This window comes from Sorex fumeus, unplaced genomic scaffold (assembly GCF_029834395.1).
Source record: "Sorex fumeus unplaced genomic scaffold, SorFum_2.1 ptg000265l, whole genome shotgun sequence".
Classification (NCBI taxonomy): domain Eukaryota; kingdom Metazoa; phylum Chordata; class Mammalia; order Eulipotyphla; family Soricidae; genus Sorex; species Sorex fumeus.
The window spans coordinates 32,306,927-32,326,534 of NW_026606322.1; the positions used below are offsets into that span (position 1 = coordinate 32,306,927).

General features: G+C 42.5%; 1 protein-coding gene across 5 annotated transcripts in view; it reads right to left on the reverse strand.

The window, feature by feature from the left end:
- Positions 1-1,117: 1,117 nt before the first annotated feature.
- The window catches only part of USP16 (ubiquitin specific peptidase 16), a 35,679-nt gene continuing 17,188 nt past the window's right edge, over positions 1,118-19,608 (reverse strand). For 3 of the 5 annotated variants that reach the window (XM_056109473.1, XM_056109471.1, XM_056109476.1), the window contains 9 exons: positions 19,258-19,336; positions 17,149-17,240; positions 16,197-16,253; positions 14,047-14,223; positions 10,722-11,388; positions 8,737-8,831; positions 6,083-6,169; positions 1,607-1,763; positions 1,118-1,507 (listed from right to left, as the gene is read on the reverse strand). In XM_056109473.1, coding sequence (XP_055965448.1) covers positions 1,383-1,507; positions 1,607-1,763; positions 6,083-6,169; positions 8,737-8,831; positions 10,722-11,388; positions 14,047-14,223; positions 16,197-16,253; positions 17,149-17,240; positions 19,258-19,336 — 1,536 coding nt within the window. In that variant the 3' untranslated portion in view covers positions 1,118-1,382. The remainder of the gene's footprint in view (positions 1,508-1,606; positions 1,764-6,082; positions 6,170-8,736; positions 8,832-10,721; positions 11,389-14,046; positions 14,224-16,196; positions 16,254-17,148; positions 17,241-19,257; positions 19,337-19,608) is intronic. The other 2 variants (XM_056109475.1, XM_056109474.1) reach the window with 1 other exon arrangement.

Here is a 19,608-nt window from a genome sequence, read left to right on the forward strand (position 1 = left end):
GGCCAGGAGTGATCCTTGAGCACAGAGCCAAGCTTTAGCACCACCAAGTGTGATCCAAAACAAGAAAAATATCTAGGACTGGAGCAGTATTAACAGCAGTTGGGCATATGCCTTGCAACACAGCTGCCCCAGGTTCGCTTCTATCATCCCTGTGGTTTGGAACCTGAGCAGAGGTAATTACTGAGTGCAAAGCCAGAAGTATAACCCCTGAGAATGTGACCCAATCCTCTGCTGTCTGCTCATCAAACATTACTTCTGGGATTTAAGGCAAATCATTTCATTGAAGCCTGTCTTTGTAGAGAGGATCATTACAACAGCCATACTCACGTTTATGATATCTGCAGCAGTCAAGTAATTGTGTATGAGCACACGCTAATACTCATTCTTCAGAGGAAATCAGTTAAAGCCCCAAATTGATTTGTTTTTTTAAAATCCCACACCTGAAAAGTAAGTTTCAAGATGGTTCCGATAGCAGCAAGATACCATAAGTGGCTGGTATATATTCTAGTAGCAGAGTCCAGAGATACTGGTGCTACATCTCCAGACATAATACAAAGTAAATTTTCATTAATCTTTCCTTAAGGATCTTTAGTGTTTAAAAAGGAAACTTTTGTAAATATTTTGTGGACATGGCATTGGCAGTTTGAAACCCTGGATACCACTATGGAGTGTTACATTGGTTTTGTGGGAGCAGCAGTAGATTAAAACAGTAATACTTCATGACAAGGGTTCATTCTACAGCAAAGAAATCCTCAAGGAGAGCCTTTGAGAAGTTTAGAAAGGCTTGGTATCTGTAAGTCTGGCAGAGATGCGTGCAACTCAAAAGCTGGCTTGTTTGGTTTGGGGAGGAATTTATTAGGACAGTTCACAGATTGGCACACACAGGAAGAGGACCTTGTACCCAATTGATATTCCTAGAGGAACTGTGCAGAGCAAATGGGTTACCCTGGAACACCTGAGCACCATGCTATCACAAGTACTGATGTTTCATTTAAATAGTGCTGTACAAAATGAACAATTACAAAATGAATTTTAAAAAAGTTTATACTGTATAATAAAGTTTCATAGGCAGCCTGAAACAAAAACTATCAGTGGTTAAAAGTCAATAAAACTTAAAAATCTTCTAAGTAATAAAACAAGTCTTGGGGCCAAGTCAGTTTATTGATGTGTTAAACCCACCACCCAAACATTAAGAACAAAATCCTTTCTGGAAGCTGGAATCAGGGTAGAAACCACTGTACTTTTCCCTTAAGTATTTCAACAAACATGATTTCTCCTGGCAAGTATTTAATTTTAAGTGATCATGATTTATAGTTCCTTTACTTCTTTATTTTAGCCATAGAAAAGACAAACATGTTTGCAGAGAAAGCCCTTTGAAATCATTACAGTATTCGCTCATAAAATAGGAGGTACGCTTGTGAGTTTAGGACTTTAGTTGTAGGCACTGCTTGCACATGTGTGTCGCTGACGTGAAACCACTGCCCTTTGGTTGATTCCGTTTCAAACCCTGCCAAGAGAAAGTTCACAACATAAATGGAAAGGTTCAAGTGTGCTCTCTTCCGAGTTCCGCCAGAAACACTGAGCAGAATCTGGGAAGACGTCTCACCTTGCGGGAGATCACCGTGGAGGACGAGATTAGAGAGATGACTATTTGCAGTTCTTGCCTTGGCATAGGCTGTGTAATGTCCCGACCTCATGGTGCCGCTGTGTTCAACAACTCCATAGAGAGAATACAGTACCCTTGTATTTTCTTCAGCAACGTTCTGGAAAAATGAATACAATCTTGAGTGAATTCTTATTCCACTTATGCAGATGGTGCTTGGCAAAATTAATTTTAAACTACCAGTGTCTCTAAGGGACCAGAGAGGACAGTGGGTAGGGTGCTCGCCTTGTATGTGGCTGAGACCTGGATTTGATCCCTGGCAGCCCAGATGGTCCCCATGCACTTCCAGAGTCATCTGAGCCCAGAGCCAGGAGTAAAGTCCTGAATATCGCAAGAGCATTTGCAGGTGGCGCCCAAGAGCCTCAAAAAGGATCTCTAACCTTCATTGTGAACACAGAAACCATTTCTGTATTCGAATTACTTTCTCCCTAGTTTTTTCTCAGTCTAGTAAGTAATGTTGCACTTGATTGGAAAGTTCTGTTTTCAGAAAGTTGTGATGGCCCTGCTGGATGAACCACAAATCAGAAGCTACTTACTCTGTAATTTCCTGGTCCAGAAGCTTAACTAACCTGAACTGAACTTTGGCCAGGGTTTCTTTAGGAGTCTTTGGAGCAAAAATTGCCAAATGCCTCACAACTCTATCCTAGCTTTTGCCTTTAACGGTCGCTAGCACTTACGGTAGCTAGCACTCAACACTGTGCCTCCCCCACGCCCCCCCCCCCCCCCCAAAATAACACCCCTTACATATCAAACATCTGCAAGGGATTCCATGAGAAACAAACTCAACTCACAAATGTTCACTTCCCCCGTGCAGGGAGGCGTATGTGTATGTATGATCCCATATGCCACAGGGTGGGAACAGGCATAGCACTGTCCTGGCAGGGGCACTTTCAGACAACTACACCACTACAGACACTTGTTACAAGTGCCAAACGAGCAGGACTCCCTCACTACTAAGGTCCTGATGTACCCCTCTATTCGAAATGCCTTCTGCAGGGATTATGTGCCCATCAACATGTTTTGGTCACCTGTGAGAACTTATATTCTAAAACAGCAGCAGCCAGAGCTGTTTGCCTTTACTAAAATTTGCTACTGGCTCAGACTCAGACCACAGGTCGTCCATCATTCCACATTTCAACTCACCAACATTCTCCATCCACCCTGCCACCTTCAAGCCTCACAGAGTTCTCCAGTTCTCTTGGAATCTTTTTCGACTGTGAAGCATTGTTGCCATAGCATCAATACTTCACTACTCAAGACACACATGAGGGCGAGGAGAGCACAGTGGGGTAAACTGCGGGCCCCGCACTCAATCACCCAGGGTTCCACCCCTGACACACACATGGTTCCCCCAAGCACCACCAGGAGTAATCCCTGAGCACCATTGGGTGTGCCCCCTCTCCACAACTGTAACAGAATAGCTGCAGGGACATTACCTGAAAGCTATTGGAAATGCAGGAACTCTCCTGATGCCCACGTGCTTCCTTATACTTTTCCAGGAGAACATAAGCCATGAACATCACTGTTAAAATCCTTTCTGACACCCGCCCCCAAGAGTTGCCAACATATCCAATCCAGCATGAACCCCACTCTGAATTTTTCCCCAAATCCACAGGCAGACAGCTGCTACTGCAAGGAGCACAATCAGATGGCCCTGAAGATAGGTGAATCACCAACTTCCTACCTGCCTCACAGGAGTCCACAGGACTGCATCATCTTACAGTTCATCCGGGGTTCCACAGCAACCAGGACAAACACTGACCTCTCTCTTAGTCTCCCGACTGCCAAAGCTTCCTTCCCGATGGCTGATGTCCTCATCTTGCACTTCAGAAAAATTAGCACACAACCTACACAACTATAACTTGCTCATTCTTAGGGAAACAAAGGATCCTTTCCCTTTGGTCTGGATACAATAATCCAATTTGTTCTCCTCCTAATATTTCCAGCCTCCTCCAGATCTCCTTTCCTTCAGTGTATCTTCCTTTTGTGTATTCTCTTTTTGTGTATTTTCAATTTCTTTGTTTTATCTTGGTTTGAAAAAGTCTCCCAGATTTACAAAAGAAAAATGAAAATAAAGGACCCACTTAATTGGCCCATCATTCTCCCTTCTTAACAAAGTTTTAAATTATTTTAATTTTTTTTTTTTTTTTTTTGCTTTCTGGGTCACACCCAGCAATGTTCAGGGGTTACTCCTGGCTCTGCACTCAGGAAATACTTCTGGTGGTAATCGGGGGACCATATGGGATGCTGGGAATCGAACCCAGGTTGGCCTCGTGCAAGGCAAATGCTCTACCCACTATGCTATTGCTACAGTCCCAAAAGTTTCAAATTTTAACATCTATGTGCTTTATCACCAATATTCTCATTCACCTCTTTACTCAACAGTTAAGACTTCTTGAAAATTTTACCATGAGCCTTGTATTATCTAATCCACATTTTTCTAGTTTCTTCCTCGAACAGTCTAACTCCGAGGCCACTTACTCCTTACTGTGAAACTTGAACCTAAGGCAAGGGAATTTCAGGCAAGAAAGATGGATTCCTGCTGACTGTATATTCAAAGCTAATCCAAATAAGAGGTATTGAGCCCAAAAAGGTGGTCATTCCCCCAAGTGCTAATATAAAATGATGACAACTTACTTTATACTTGACAGTTTCCAGTCATAATTTTCTCAGTAGATTCTAAACTGGGAAGGAATGAAAGGGTATTCCCGCCATTCTACATTTGACTTGTGCATGGGCCTTCCCTGTTCAGCATGAGGTCTGTGTGACCTGAAGACAGTGTCACGGGACAGTTTCTCTGACTTGCCTCATGCCAGTGTCCGCCTTTCCCACTCATGTGTGCCAGAATTCTGCCACTGACCTTCTCTGCTCTCTGGCCCTGGAGAAGACTAGAGGCCCTGCGGACTGAATCACAAACCTTTCCCTGCAGCCCTAACTGTACTGCACTGGGCCTCCAGACCTGTGTGATCCTGAATGCCTTCGAAACATCACCCCGAAAAGATTTCAAAAACAACTACAACTGGAGCCAGGGCATCAGCTCAAGTAGGAGAACAGGAGGGAACATGGTGGTGGCTGCGGATGAGACCTCCAGCACTCTGCCTCCCAGGTCTGCACAGAAGCACAGGGACTCCCTGAACAAAAACAACCAGGTACACTGCATTGTGAGCTGCCTTGGGCCCATACTGAGTCTCTATTTTAAAAAACTGCACCAATATTCTCCACAGCTGAACTCACTGTCCTTTCTCCCCCTCTGAGCCTATTCTTCCTGCTCTAATCCCCCCTCCATTTCTAATGCTCCTCTCTGCCCATCTGCCTGGTCCCTGACGCCAGGCCCTGGGAAACATACCCAACTCCTCTTCCTGAACCTTATTTGTGTGTAAGTGAATTGGGTGAGGGGTTCCCCAGAAGGCCCCTCCTCAGGAGCCAGGGGACACTCCAAGAAATCCTGAGGTTCAGTGCTCCACTCCAGTGATGCTGTGAGCAGGCCGTCACCGCAGTGCCTGGGGTACATGTGGTGTGAGGGATCAAACATGGGGCTTCACAAATACAGAACATACCTCTACCTGTGGAAACATTCCCCTGGCCCTCAGTCTCTATCTTAAAGACCTCTGATCGGGCACGTCACAGACACACATCTACACGCACTCCATTCTCTAAACTGTTCAGCCCTTCCGGGGCATGCCCCTAAAGCCCCTGCATGGAAGAAGCCTCTAGAAGTCCCTTGGGATCTCAGTTTTTCAGTTTCATCTCTCAACAGTCTCTGGACCCAAAACTGTAAAATCCAAATTAGCTTCTGCCACACCATTTCACACTGCACTACTAATTGCTTCTCTGCCTGGTTCCTTGCGCCTCTTGTTCCATTCACTAACGTTTACTCCTTCTTAAACAGTAGTTCATGTGTGGGCTTACTCTGGGCCTTCGATGACGGACCAACAAGTTGGGCAAAGTGCATTATCACCACAGCCTTAGCTCTCAAACATGTGAAAGTGGGATTACGGATTAATCTACCTGTTTACATTTCATTTTGTGGACGCTAGCCAAGACAATCGTTTTTGTTCTGTTTGTTTTCTGTGACACCTGTAAAAGCCCTGTGTACCATATGATAATGACAGGGCGTGAACCCCGGCATCAGGCAAAGTATGCATGCACTCAGTCCACTGAGCTATCCTTCTGCTCCCAAGACAATGACTTTCATGATAATGGAAGTTCCAAGAAATGTTGAACTGAATTAACACCCTAATGCTCCAATGATTCATCACAAGATCTTGAAAACTGTGAGCCACACGGGTCAAAGACCCACTCTGGGTCAGTAGTTCTTACATGATACCTAAATCAGCAGCAACACATCACTGCTGGGGGCATCTTTAGGAACTTTGACTTCCCTTTAAAATATTTCTTGAAAAGATCACTTTCACCTACCTTACATTTCAAGGTACAAAAGGGAGCCAAATCCAAGATTTCAGGAAATTTTACGTGTCTGTTGACTTTGCGTAGGTTAAAACCAGCCTAAAAAGAGAAAGAGAAAGACAACAGACTGAATTTATTGCCTGAGAAGTCAGTAACGTTAGGTTAACTGCAGTCCCACTCCAATGTCCCAGAGAACCACCACCAGCCGAAATTCAACCTTAAGAAACTATTTTTCCAGATGAAGTCATGAAATTTACATACAAGTGGTACTACATGGAAAGTATCATGCTAAGCGAAATGAGTCAGATAGACATAGAAAGATTGCATTCATCTGAGGAACATAAAGTCACAAAATAGGAGATTAACACCCAAGAGTGGCCGGGATTAGTACCAGGAGGTTTGCTCCATGGCTTGGAGGCCAGCCACATATGCTAGGGGAAAAGGGAGCTCAGATAGAGAAGGGAGCACCAAATAAAGGATGTTAGGAAGATCCTCCCAGGATGGGAAAAGCATGCTGAAAGTAGACTATAGACCAAACATGATTTCCACTCAGTGCATCTTTTGCAAACCACAATACCCAAGAGGAGAGAGAGAACAAAAGGGAATGCCCTGCCACAGAGGCAGGGTGGGATGGGGGGGTGAGAGGCATACTGGGATCCGTGGTGGTGGGAAATGGGCATGGTGGAGGGATGGGTATTTGATCATTGTATAATTGAAACCCAAGTACAAAAATTTGTAAGTCTACAACTGTAACTCATGGTGTCTCAGTAATAAAAATTTTAAAAAAAGAAACTATTTTTCCTAACCACAAATAAGAGCTGGTTTGTTTTTACTGAGTGCGCACATGTGCATGCGCAACCCCTCCCCCCAACACACACACACACACACACACACACACACACACCTTTTTAAAGGCCCCCATGTGAAAATCCTCAGCATTCCTGCTTTAGCCATTTGGAAAAGTCAGATCGGAAGAGAAGTTTTGAGTACTTAAAAATTAGCAAAATCAGAATACTCCTTTGGGGGGTATGGGGTGGAAGATGAGGTAGAGGTACCCAGGAGGTCAGTGTTGGCACTGCAGACTGTGGTGCCAGGATTTACCTGAGCAACCCTGGCATGTGGCGGTCTTCAGGGCACACCTATGTCAGTCACATGCAGGGCATGTCTTAATCCTTTGCACTTTCAAGGGACCCTAGAATGCTTCTGTCAAACATTTTAGCCTCATTCTGGACCAAATGATTCTTATTCAGGGCCAGAGAGATACTACAGTGGGCTGAGTGCTTGTCTTGCAGCTGACCAGTAGATTATTCAAAAACCTACCCTATTTGTCATGAGAAGGATGAGGGGACTTTGGGAATTTGGAACTGAACTGCTCATGAATCTGTGCTCTTCCAGAAAAGATTCTGGTGTAAAAAGCACAATATACATCACCAAAATGATGACGATCCAAGGTTCCGGCTGGGGGGGGGGGGGGGGGGGGAGGGGGATGGGGGGGGAGGGGGAACGGACTGGGGGAAAAAGAAAAAGGAAGACTAGAAGTGACCTAAGAATCGTGGTGAGGGTCTGGGGCACTTTGGTGGCAGTGAAAGTACTTGAAGTCTGTAAATCAAAACCCTACAAGTTAACGCTATTGTAACCATGTTATCTGAGCTACAATTCAAAAAAGAAAAAAGAAAATTCACTGACAGTAGTTAAAAAAAATGAGTTTATATACTTCTGGTTTTCAGAAGAACCAAAACTCTGCATAAATGTAGAGAAAACGGGTCCCAGAGATAACAGGAAATTACAGTGTATGCGTCACAAGCAGCCAAGCTCAGTTCAATCCCTGCAACTGCGAGGTTCCCCGAGCTTTGCTGGGCACTTAGGGCTTGAGCAGGGCTGCATCCTCAAGCGTCACAGTGACCCTCCAGCCTGACCGAGGGCGCCGAAGCCTCCTGTACATCACCTGGGAGCCCCCAGACTAAAATGGACCAAAAAGAAATCTAACACTGAAATTTTTGCCGTGATCGTATAGTGGTTAGTACTCTGCGTTGTGAAATTTTAAAAACGGAGAAAAAAGGCAAAGCTTGGGGGAAAATTCCAAGGTAGAATTCTCTTGTCAAGGGGGATTAATACAAAAAGCAGAAAAAATTACCACTGAAATTCCTAAATATGAGATATAGCTAGTTAACTGATCTTTGTATTTTAATCTGTAGTCAGAGTGAGAGGTTCCTATTTATAAAGAGAGCAGGGCCCGGTATGATAGTACAGTAGGCAGGGCACTTGCCTTCCATGAGGCTGAACCCTGTTCGATCGTGACACCCCATATATTCCCCCGAGTTTGCCAGGAGTGATCCCTGAGGGATAGGCCAGGAGTAAGCCCTGAGCACCACCAGGTGTGATGTCCCCATCCCAATAATTTTAATAATAATAATAATTTTGTAAAAGATCAACATGAATTCAAATAAAACTGAAGGACTATGCCTACATTTCTCCTCCACCTTCATATACACACACAAAACATTTTCTTCTATCCAAGTACCTATATTTTTTTAAACTGTCCTCCCTCTCTAAGGTCAGAATTAACAAATAACAGAAAACCAAAGGAACATAGCAATACATTGACACAAAAACAAATAAAACAGGTGCTACATTTCAAGAGTATCTGGGTAACAAGTCATGGGTACCTGTTGAAATCTCTTTAAATGAAGAGTGAGAACAGGAGGAGCGAGAGAAATCAGCATCTGCTTTTTGGCATTGGTGTAAACATGTTTCTTTTCACCTAAAGAAAGAAATAGTAGGATGTGAAAATCATGTTAGGCCTCAAGCAGTCTGATTTGCTATAAAAATCATTTCAAACAGCTAAAATAAGAAACAAAAAACTTCCTACAAAGGGTCAGACAATATTTTGAGTTTTGGGAATAAATAAGACAAAAATCAAGATACTTGGTATTTATGACAAAAAAACTTCACAAATTTTGACTGATAGATTTCAAAACAGAATCATAATTGAGTACAAATATCACCTGCTGAAGAGAACACTATCAGAACTGCTTTGGAGTAAGAATACTTTAAGTGGGTCAAAGTTAATGTTTCTTTTCAGCAAGTCATTTTTGAATGCTCACCTATCTGTAAAGTTTTTTTTTCTTAGTTTTTGAGTCACAGTTAGACATGGCAGTGCTCAGGAGTTACTCAGAAATCACTCCTGGCGATATCCACCGTACCATATGAGATGCCGGGGATCAAATCTGCTACACTATCTCTCCAGTCCTTATATTGGGTCACACCCAGCAATATTTGGGAGTTACTCCTATGGGAGTTACCATATGAGATGCCAGGGATTGAGCAAGGGTCAACAGCATGCAAGGCAAATGCCCTACCCACTGTACTATTGTTCCGGCCCCCAAAATACATTTTTAAAACCTCAGAAACCATATCAAGACGGTAAAAGGTCAAACTTGGCCTGTGGACTATAGCTTGTCGATGGCTTCTCAAAAACAAACAGATTTCTTTAAAAAACCACAGGGGCTCGGGAGACAGTTCAGTGGGTAGGGCATTTACCTTGCATGCAGCGAACCCGGATTCGATTCCCAGCATCCCATATGATCCCCCGAGCACTGCCAGGAGTGATTCCTGAGTGCAGAGCCAGGAATAACCCCTGAGCATCGCCAGGTGTGACCCAAAATACACAAAATTTTTTTTAGTAAAATAAATAAAAAGCCACACAACTGACCTTCCACACCATCGTGTAAATAAATAAAAGCTAGACTCTGAAATACTTTGATGACCTCCTCCATTTAGCCAAGTCCAAAAGGGAAAGTAGAGGACTGGGAGGAGGGAATTAGCAACATGTTTCTGCTCTGTTCTTGGGGGAGATTCTAAGAAAGGACTATGATCCCTCCGTCTAGTTATGGGGAATTCACTTTAGTGCAAAAGATAACAGGAGAGCTCAGAGACCATTAGCAGGAGCACATGCTTGCATGCCAGAGCCCAGGTTCGATCCCCGGCACGGTGTGTACCCCTTGGTACCACTAGGAGAGGTTCCTGAGCACGAGGCTAGGAGCAGCTACTTAACACTGCCTGGTGTGGCTAAATAAAATAAAATAAAGCCAACAAGAAACTACACCTTCAGAGAAGTAGCCAGTATCTGTGATAACCCTATTGTGATAACAAACTGTGGGCAAGGAGCTAGAGCCATAGCACAGCGGGTAGGGCACTTGCCTTGCACACAGTCGACTGGGGTTTGATTCCCAGCATCCCATATGGTACCCTGAGCACCACCAGGACTAATTCCTGAGTGCATGAACCAGGAGTAACCACTGTGCATCGCCGGGTATGACCCAAAAAGCAGGAAAAAAAAAAAAAAAACCCAAAAAACTATCCTGTGGGCAAGGACTCAGCCCCAGGGAGAAGCAAAAGAGAGTCAAACTGTCTCACTGTGGCTGCGACAGAGAGCTCTGCTGCCACCCTCCCATGGAAACACTTCCAAGGAAGTGGGAGCCTACCGACGCAGTCCAAACCCTGGCACCCTGAGAACAGCAGGACTCTTACTGTCTGCATGCCAACTGCGTCTTGGAACACTGCCTTGGCAAGTCAGGAGAGCAGACGATGCATCTCACCCCCAGTCTTACAGAAGGAACTTTCGCTCTGCTCACCCTGCGGACCTCAGTACCTTTCACGTTGGCCTTTGGTCCATGATACTGTCTCCGGGTGCACACCTCACAAAGCAGCTTGTTGGCATCGCGAAGCTTCTCGTTCCGGGTGAACTGATACAGACAATGCTGGATGGAACACTCGTCGGGGTTGAGGGTTGTCCTGCTGGCCAGTGTGCAGAAGGCAGTCTCTGGGTCTTCGTTCACCACCTCGTAGGCTGGGGGCCCGGGAGCAGGGCCCTCATTCAGAAGCTCGATATCGATGTCGTCAGGTTGGAGAGCAGCATTCAACTGAAGGTTTTCGAAATCACTAGAGAGGTCTACCTCGCCATTGCTCACTTCCGGCAGGTAAGCACCGTTTAAGTGCTTGGTACATTCAGGCGGAGGAGATGCCACGTCCTCCAGGTCCTTATCCCCGTGGCCATTTCTCATGTCTACTTCCTCTACAGATTTTTGATTGTCAGTTACACTGTCGATCATTTTCTCTTGGTCATCCAAATCCTTCTGATTGTTAATACAATATTCTTTATCTACAACATCTTCGTCTGAAATATGGTTGGGCTTACTATCCTCTTCTTCCTGAGGTGACATTTCAATATCAGGTTCAATTTCTTCAGAATGATCAAGGGTACCTATATCATTTAAATGAAGAACTTTTTCTTGAATTTTTTGTTGCCTTCGTTGGTTCTGTAATACACAAATAAAAAAATAGTTCTCAGACACTATAGCACTGTAGCACTGTCCTCCTGTTGTTCATCAATTTGCTCAAGCAGGCACCCGTAATGTCCACAACAAATTGTGAGACTTGTTACTGTTTTTTGGCATATCTAATACATCACTGGGAGTTTGCCAGGCTTTGCCATGTGGGCGAGATACTCTCGGTAGCTTGCCAGACTCTCCGAAGAGGGGTAGAGGAATTGAACTCGGGTCGGCTACATGGAAGGCAAACACATTACCCGCTGTGCTATCGCTCCAGCCCAGTTCTCAGACCAAGAGAAATAAATAGAGTCAGAGATGAAGTTTGGCGGTAGAATATATGCCTTGCCTGTGTAAGGCCCTACGTTCAATCCAAAACAGAAAGGAGACCAGAAGAGAAAAAGCTAGTGTATATCACATCGACCCCAAGAGCTCAAGAAGAAAGAATTCACCCCCAGAATTCTGAGACTAAATGTTCCTTTTCTGGGCACATAGCTCAGTGACACAGTATAGCCTTGGTTTCTCTCTCAGGTACCAATAACAAAAGCTCCTTTACTATGGGTCAAACAGAATCGAGAAGTCCCCTAACTAGAAGCAGGAATAAACTACTGTCAATCCTCAAAAAATATTTTAGTCGGGCAAATTAGATATGATCTGTGTTCCAAAAGCAGCAGCCGAGACAGAGTACTGTGTTAAACCAAACTTGCGTGAGTCTGGGAATTTAGGGCTTTTTCCTCTAAAAGCATCTTTTTGCCATTTGCAGCCTGTTTCCAAATATTAGAAAAAGGATCTTGTTAAGATTCCTGTTACTGGAATAAATGCCTAAAGCCAGAGAGAGCCAGTAGATTGTCTTCCATGTGGCCGATGCTGGTTCGATTCCCAGCAGCACAGACGGTTCCCTAAGCACTACAAGGAGTGATCCCTGAGCCCATTTTGGATAATCTTTACTGCATCTTCTGCCAGAGATGGAGGGTGAGGAAGCACCGTGTCCCCTACTGTGCAGAAACAGCAAAGATGGAAGGGAGGGGAGTGGGGGTAGGCACTTGCATGGAGTGCAAAAGGAAAGGGGTACCCAGAAAACTCAGTTATCAAGAACAGGAGATCCAAATATGTTCTATTTTAAGATATCATCAGATGAATGCAAAACAACTCTTACAACGTGACTCTGAATTTGCACAACCCTTGGGGAACTCTGCATCTGAAATCAGGAGATAGGAGTCCTGGTCCCAGTTTTTTGTGGGTTTTTTGTTTTTGTTTTGGGGGCCACCCTTGGTGATGCTGGCTGTCTATTCAGGAATCACTCCTGAAAGTGCTTGGGACCATAGGTGCTGACAATCAAACCTGGGTTCACTGTGTGCAAGGCAAACACCTTCCCCAATGCCCTCTGGTCTGCACTCATGGCTCTGTACTCAGAGATCACCTCTGGCAGTAAGTCAGCCACATAAAGGCAAACACCCTACCTGCTCTATTTTTGTTCTGGCCCCAGATTTGGACTTTAAGTGGTGAACTTAATATAGTATATACACATGCTGATTTTTAATGATACACATCTGAAACTGATTTATGTTATGATGCAATGTTACTTCAAAATATAGAGAAAAGGAAAATTAAGGTTGTAGCCAAAAGGATGAAGACTGCATTTGTATTTACATTTGATCATATTTTCCAGAAGAAACTGCAAAATGATACCTACCGAAAAAGCCAGTGTTTATGTGATAAAAGGTCCTAAGTAGGAAGGAGATGCAATGTATTCCCTTTCTTTTTGGCTATGCCAGGATTGCAAATGGGACCCCACACATGCAGGCAAGTGAGTCACATCCCTAGTCCTGTTAAATTTTTTTTTAAACTTTTGAACATCAATGTATTTAAAACTCCAAAATTGTTTTAAAAAAACAAAATCAAGAAAAGGGAATTGGAAAGATAGTATTGAGAGTAAGGCATTTTTGCCTTGCATGCGGTCGACCCCAGTTCAATCTCCAGCATGCCATCTGGTGCCCCAAGCACCACCAGGAGTAATTCATTTGTGCAGAGCCAGGAAAAATCCCTGAGCACTGCTGGGTGTGGCCCAAAGAGAAGACCAGAAGAAAAATTGAAAAAATAAAAAATGGTGAATGGAAGTGGTTATTGATGAAGGGATTACTGTTAGAACACTGTATGACTGGAACTCAATCATGAATAATATTGTAACTTTTAAACTCAGGTTGATTTAATTTTTTTAAATATGGGGGAGGAGGGGAAAATCAAGAAACTTTTTTGAAAGTTACCTTAGATGCAAACTGCAAAATGATACCTACCTTCACTTAGGTGAAGGGAAGTGGTCACTGAAGAAGGGATTGGTGTTGGAATATTGTATGACTGGAACTAAGTCATGAATAATTTTGTAACTTTGAAATTCAGGATGATTTAATTTTTAAAAGTATGGAAACAAATCAAGAAACTTTTTGGAAAGCTACCAGATATAATGCAGGATTTAAAAATAAGGAACAAAAGCACACTAAAATGAATTCCTCTGCAGAGAAAACTAAATGAGCTTACCCTGTCTGCCAAGTAAAAAGTACTATGTATTAAAAACAGATCTATTTACCAATGTCATTCTGACTTTAATAATTCAAAATTTTAAGTTGGGGGGCATGGTTTCTTTCTACTTACCTTGGCTTGTTTTTTGGCTTGCTTCTTAGCTTTTTTCTGTAAGTGTTTACTCATTCCTGAAGGAATATCATTTCTCTCTTTTATATAACTGTCATTGTCTTTTTCCTCCTCACTCTCTTTATCTTCATCCTCCATTGTCTTTTTCAGATTTTTATCATATATGGTTTTCTTACCACTCTTTAATAAGAAGACAATAGAAAATATTGGGACAATTATTAAATTTTACTACTATGTTTGATGAAAAGAAACTTCATGTTACCCAAGTATGTTTCTATTCCGTATATGTTTGTGCTATCTTTTCCCCTCCACAACTGAAAACATATCCAGGACAAAATGCATTCATCTCAAAACCAGAAAACAATCTGTGAGCACTGAGAAAACATATAAACCAGTTTAAAATTTTAAAACAAGAGCAAGGCCTGAGTGGTAGTAGAGCAGGTAGGGCACTTGCCTCGACAAGGCCAACCCAGGTCCTGCCCAGGAACCCCATATGGGTAGGACCCACCTGAGTGCTCCCTGAGCACAGAGCCAGGAGTAAGCTGAGAACTGTTGGATATGACACAAAAACCAAAGTAAAATTAAATGAAAGAAAGCAAAGACCCAGACAAGTAAAATACAAAGGAATACAATTAATTTTATTACATATGCTGTTTTAATTATTAATATCTAAATATTTTTACCTTCTAATTGATTATCAAATTTCCTTTTTGTTCATTACTCTTTTTGCATATGATTTTAAGAAAAGAACCAGGCTGGTAAAACTTTAACCACTACTAAGAATACTAATTCAGGGTCTGGAGCAATAGTCCAGTAGGTAGGGCGTTTGCCCTGCACGCGGCCGACCCGGTTTCTATTCGCAGCATCCCATACGGTACCCCAAGCACCACCAGGAGTAATTCCTGAGTGCAGAGCGAGGAGTAAACCCTGAGCATTGCGGGGTGACCCCCCCCCAAAAAAAAGAACACTAATTCATATTAAGTTGAACAATGATATTCAACATTCATTACATATCATCTTTTTTCCTATTACTTCTTCAAAAGGACCAAATTAATACAGTTTAAAACTGAAATACTCTTAAGACTGTCAGGGATCTGTGATTGCTGTTAAATAATGAAATCATACCTTGTAATGTTAAGAAACTATTTCCCCATAAGTAAGTTATTTATCTTTAAAGATTTTCAATCAATTATTTCTCAATAAAACTATAGTGGAAAGAGAATTTTTAAAAATTCTCGGGTGAGGGGCTGGAGTAATAGCACAGCGGGAAGGGCCTTGCATGTGGCCAACCCAGGTTCGATTCCCAGCATCCCATATGGTCCCCTGAGCACCATCAGGGGTAATTTCTGAGTGCAGAGCCAGGAGTAACCCCTTGCATTGCTGGGTGTGACCCAAAAAGCAAAAAAAAAAAAAAAAAAAATTCTCCGGTGAGGGGCTGGAGCAACAGCACAGCAGGCAGGGCATTTGTCTTGCACATGGCTAACCCAGATTCGATTCCCAGCATCCCATACGGTCCCCTGAGCACTGCCAGGAATAATTCCTAAGTGCAGAGCCAGGACTAACCCCTGTGCATTGCCGGGTGTGATCCAGAAAGAAAAAAAAAATTCTCCGGTGAGCTTAAGGGGCTCAAGAACATGTTCTGCATGTGGGAGGTCAGAGTTTAATTCCTGTCACCACAGGGCCCCCAAGGTAACATCAGGAGTAATCACTAAACACAGAGCCTCTGACCCCATGATGTGGGCTTGCTTCCCAAAAATTTGACGCATACCATTCTCTTAAAAATAAAATTACTGATGTTTTACTCAAATCTAAAAAAAATCTATCTTGAGAATGGAGTGACAGTATAGTGGGTAGGGCGCTTGCCTTGAATGCAGCTTACCTAGGTTCAATCCCAGGTGCCGCTATATGCTATCCCAAGCCCCCAAGGAATGTTCCCTGAGCGCAGAGCCAGGTGTAAGCCCTGAGCACCTCCAGGTATGCCCTCAAAACAAACCAAAAAATAATACTAATAATAAAAACTTTAAAATTCTATTTCAAACAATTAAGAAAAATTCTCCACAAATTACTAATGCACAAACACAGAAAAGGGGACAAAGTTTCCATTAAAATTGAACAGAAGAAACTAACTACTAAAATAAACTCAATTGTCTTACCTGGTCATCTAAAACTGGTAGAGACAAATCAAGGAAAGACTCATGAACCAAGGAGACCTTAATCCAAAAAAGAAAATGTGAAAGGATGAAAAGAATTCACTATGAATACTAAACACAAGAGTAACTGATGGGAAGGGGTAAGAGGAAATGGGGAACGCTCAGTTAGAACTTAGAAAGGTAACTTTCTGCAGCTATGCAGCTGGACAGATCATGGTCAGATTTTAATCTTCCTTTGAAGGCCATTATAAAATCATTTAAACCCCAAACTAAATTTAAATTAATGGTTTGGCTAGGATACAGCTCAGGCACTACAGCACAGGCCTGGGCTCAATCATGCTCCCTCCCTCCCAAAAAAACACCACTTGGCATGGTACCCACAATAACTAAAGAACATTACTCACAGTTTAAGAATTTGGATTGGAAAAAATTTTAACTTATAACTCCTTATAACTCCAAGACACAAGGAGTACTGATAGTTCCTACAAAGAACTAAACATATATGGATAGTTCAATGAAGCAAGTGATTAACTGTACCCTATTAAAATTATTTAGGGGCCGAAACAATACTACAGTGCGTAGGGCATTTGCTTTGTACGCAGCCAACCCTGGTTGATCCCTGGCATCCCATATGGTCCTCCAAGCACTGCCAGGAGTAATTTCTGACTGCAGAAATTACAGGAGTAACCCTTTAGCATCCCTATGTGTGGCCCAAAAGGACAAAAAAAAAAAATTATTGGAGCCGGAGATATAGTACAGCAGGTAAGGCGCTTGCCTTGCATGCAATCAACCCAGGTTTAATCCCCCAAATCCCATATGGTCCCACTAGCCCACCAGGCATGATCCCTGAGCACAGGGTCAGGAGCAAGCCCTGAGCACTGCTGGGTGTAGCCCTAAACACCACATGGAAAAAAAAAACTATTAATAAAATCTCATCCATACTACATCTACTTACAGTTCTGCATTCATCACACATAATGGTACTAGTTAGTTCACCACCAAAAATCCGGTCTACAAAACTTGGTACTGATTTTTTCTTTTCATAATCTACAAGGGAAAGAAAGTTTATTGATTATTATTATATAATTGGGCTGGCGTGATAGCACAGCGGTAAGGCATTTCCCTTGTACTCAGCCAGCCCAGACGAGCTGGGTTCAATTCCTCTGCTCCTCTTGGAGAGCCCGGCAAGCTAACAAGAATATATCACCTGCACGGCAAAGCCTGGCAAGCTACCCGTAATGTATTCAATATGCGAAACCCAGTAACAAGTCTCAAAATGGAGACATTACTGGGCCCGCTCTAGCAAATCAATGAACAAATTAACTAAGGTAAAAGTACATTTTCATCTGTCTAGCTCCAAATTTTTATTGTTGGGGGCTGGAATGATCATAGAGCATGTAGGGTGTTTGTCTTGCAAACAGATGACCTGGGTTAGATCCCAGCACCCCATATGGTTCCCTGAGCCTGCCAGGATTAAGTCCTGAATATTTGTTAATGTGACAAAACAAAAAAACAAACAAAAAAAAAAACCAAAAAAAATATTTTAGCATTGGTGGAGGAAAGTGGACACTGGATAAGAGACTGGTGCTGAAACACTGTACGCCTGAAACCCAGTCATGAACAACTTTGTAACTTCATGGTGACTAAATAAAGATAGCACAGCGGTAGGGCGTTCGCCTTACAAGCGGCCAACATGGCCGACCCGAGTTCGATTCCTCTGCCCCTCTCGGAGAGCCCGGCAAGCTACCGAGAGCATCTCGCCCGCACGGCAGAGCCTGGCAAGCTCCCCATGACGTATTCGATATGCCAGACACAGTAACAACAAAGTCTCCAATGGAGACGTTACTGGGCCTGCTCGAGCAAATAAAAAATAAAATATAAATATCAATTCATTTTATTTCTAATTCCATAAACTCATTTTTCCCTATAATTGCCATAATTCTATTTTCTTATATAACTGGCAGCATAGATTTTAGTTTTGATTATAACACAATTTAACAATATCACCATCTTATGAAAAGAAAAGGTCTTATCCAAAATCAAGTCAGTGGAAAATAATGCCAGTCAATGAGATTTTCTTTTACTTCTTTTTTGGCTTTTTGGATCATACCTGGCGATACTTGGGGATTACTCTTGGTGGTACTCCGGGATCCTTGAGATAAAGCTCCCCACTGTACTATAGCTCTGGCCCCTGGCTGTTTTCTGTTTTGTTGGGTTTTTTTTTTTGGCTTTTTTTTTGAGATTGTCTATATATTAATATCCCACTAGTAAAAAAGAACGGATTAGGGCCAGAACAACAATACCACTGGTAGGGCATTTTCTTTGCATGTGGCCAACCCAGGTTCGACTCCCAGCATCCCATATGGTCCCCCAAGCACCAGCAGGAGTAATTCCTGAGTGCAGATCCAGGAGTAACCCCTGAGCATTGCTGGGTATGATTTCAAAAAGCCAAAATAAATAAATAACATTAAGGGGCTGGAGCAATAGCACAGCAGGTAGGGCGTTTGCCTTGCACACGGCCGACCCGGGTTTGATTCCCAGCATCCCATATGGTCCCCTGAGCACCACCAGGGGTAATTTCTGAGTGCAAAGCCAGGAGTAACCTCTGTGCATCACCAGGTGTGACCCAAAAAAGCCAAAAAAAAAAAATTAAAAATAAAATGCGCAGACTGAACCAGGCTGATGATTTTCTACATCACTTCTACACCTATTGTCTTAACATTAGGCATGAGTAATACAGCTATTTAATAGACTTTGTAACTTGTACATATGCACACAGATATACATCTCTACGTATATAGATGTATATATGTATATATATGTATATACAATGTATATATAAAGCTAAACTCCATTTAAAACTTTAAAAACCCAGAAAACACGGAAAATGTTTTATACAAAATCCTCTTATAATTTTTCTATGTTTCTGGAAATATTCTTAGTAAGTTTAACAGAAGATAACAGAATAATACTGTCCAATGAGATCACCCAGTTTCCTAAGCACATGAAAGCTGTAAGTCTTATTTAAACGACAGGTGGTTTAGTTCAAGTAGTCAGATATTACCTCTAACTTTATTTTTCAGTTCTTCATCCAACTTTTCAGTACAATTACCAAAAGCTTTGAGAATTCCTTTACTCACTCTCTGAAAACAGTAAGATGAACACAAAAGTTTAAATTATTCTCTTAGAAAAATATGCAAGCAAGTAATCAAAATATAGTTCCCTAAGCTTATGAATAAAACTTAGCATTTCTAAACTCACATTTTTAAAATTAACAGACAGCTAAAAAGAAGTATAGAGCAATTACTAACCCCTGCATAAACGCACTGTTTTGCCATTTCAACATTTTAGCCTAGCATGAAATAGGGAGATTAATGTAAGGGCTAAGGAATACACATGCCTTGCATGTGGCTGA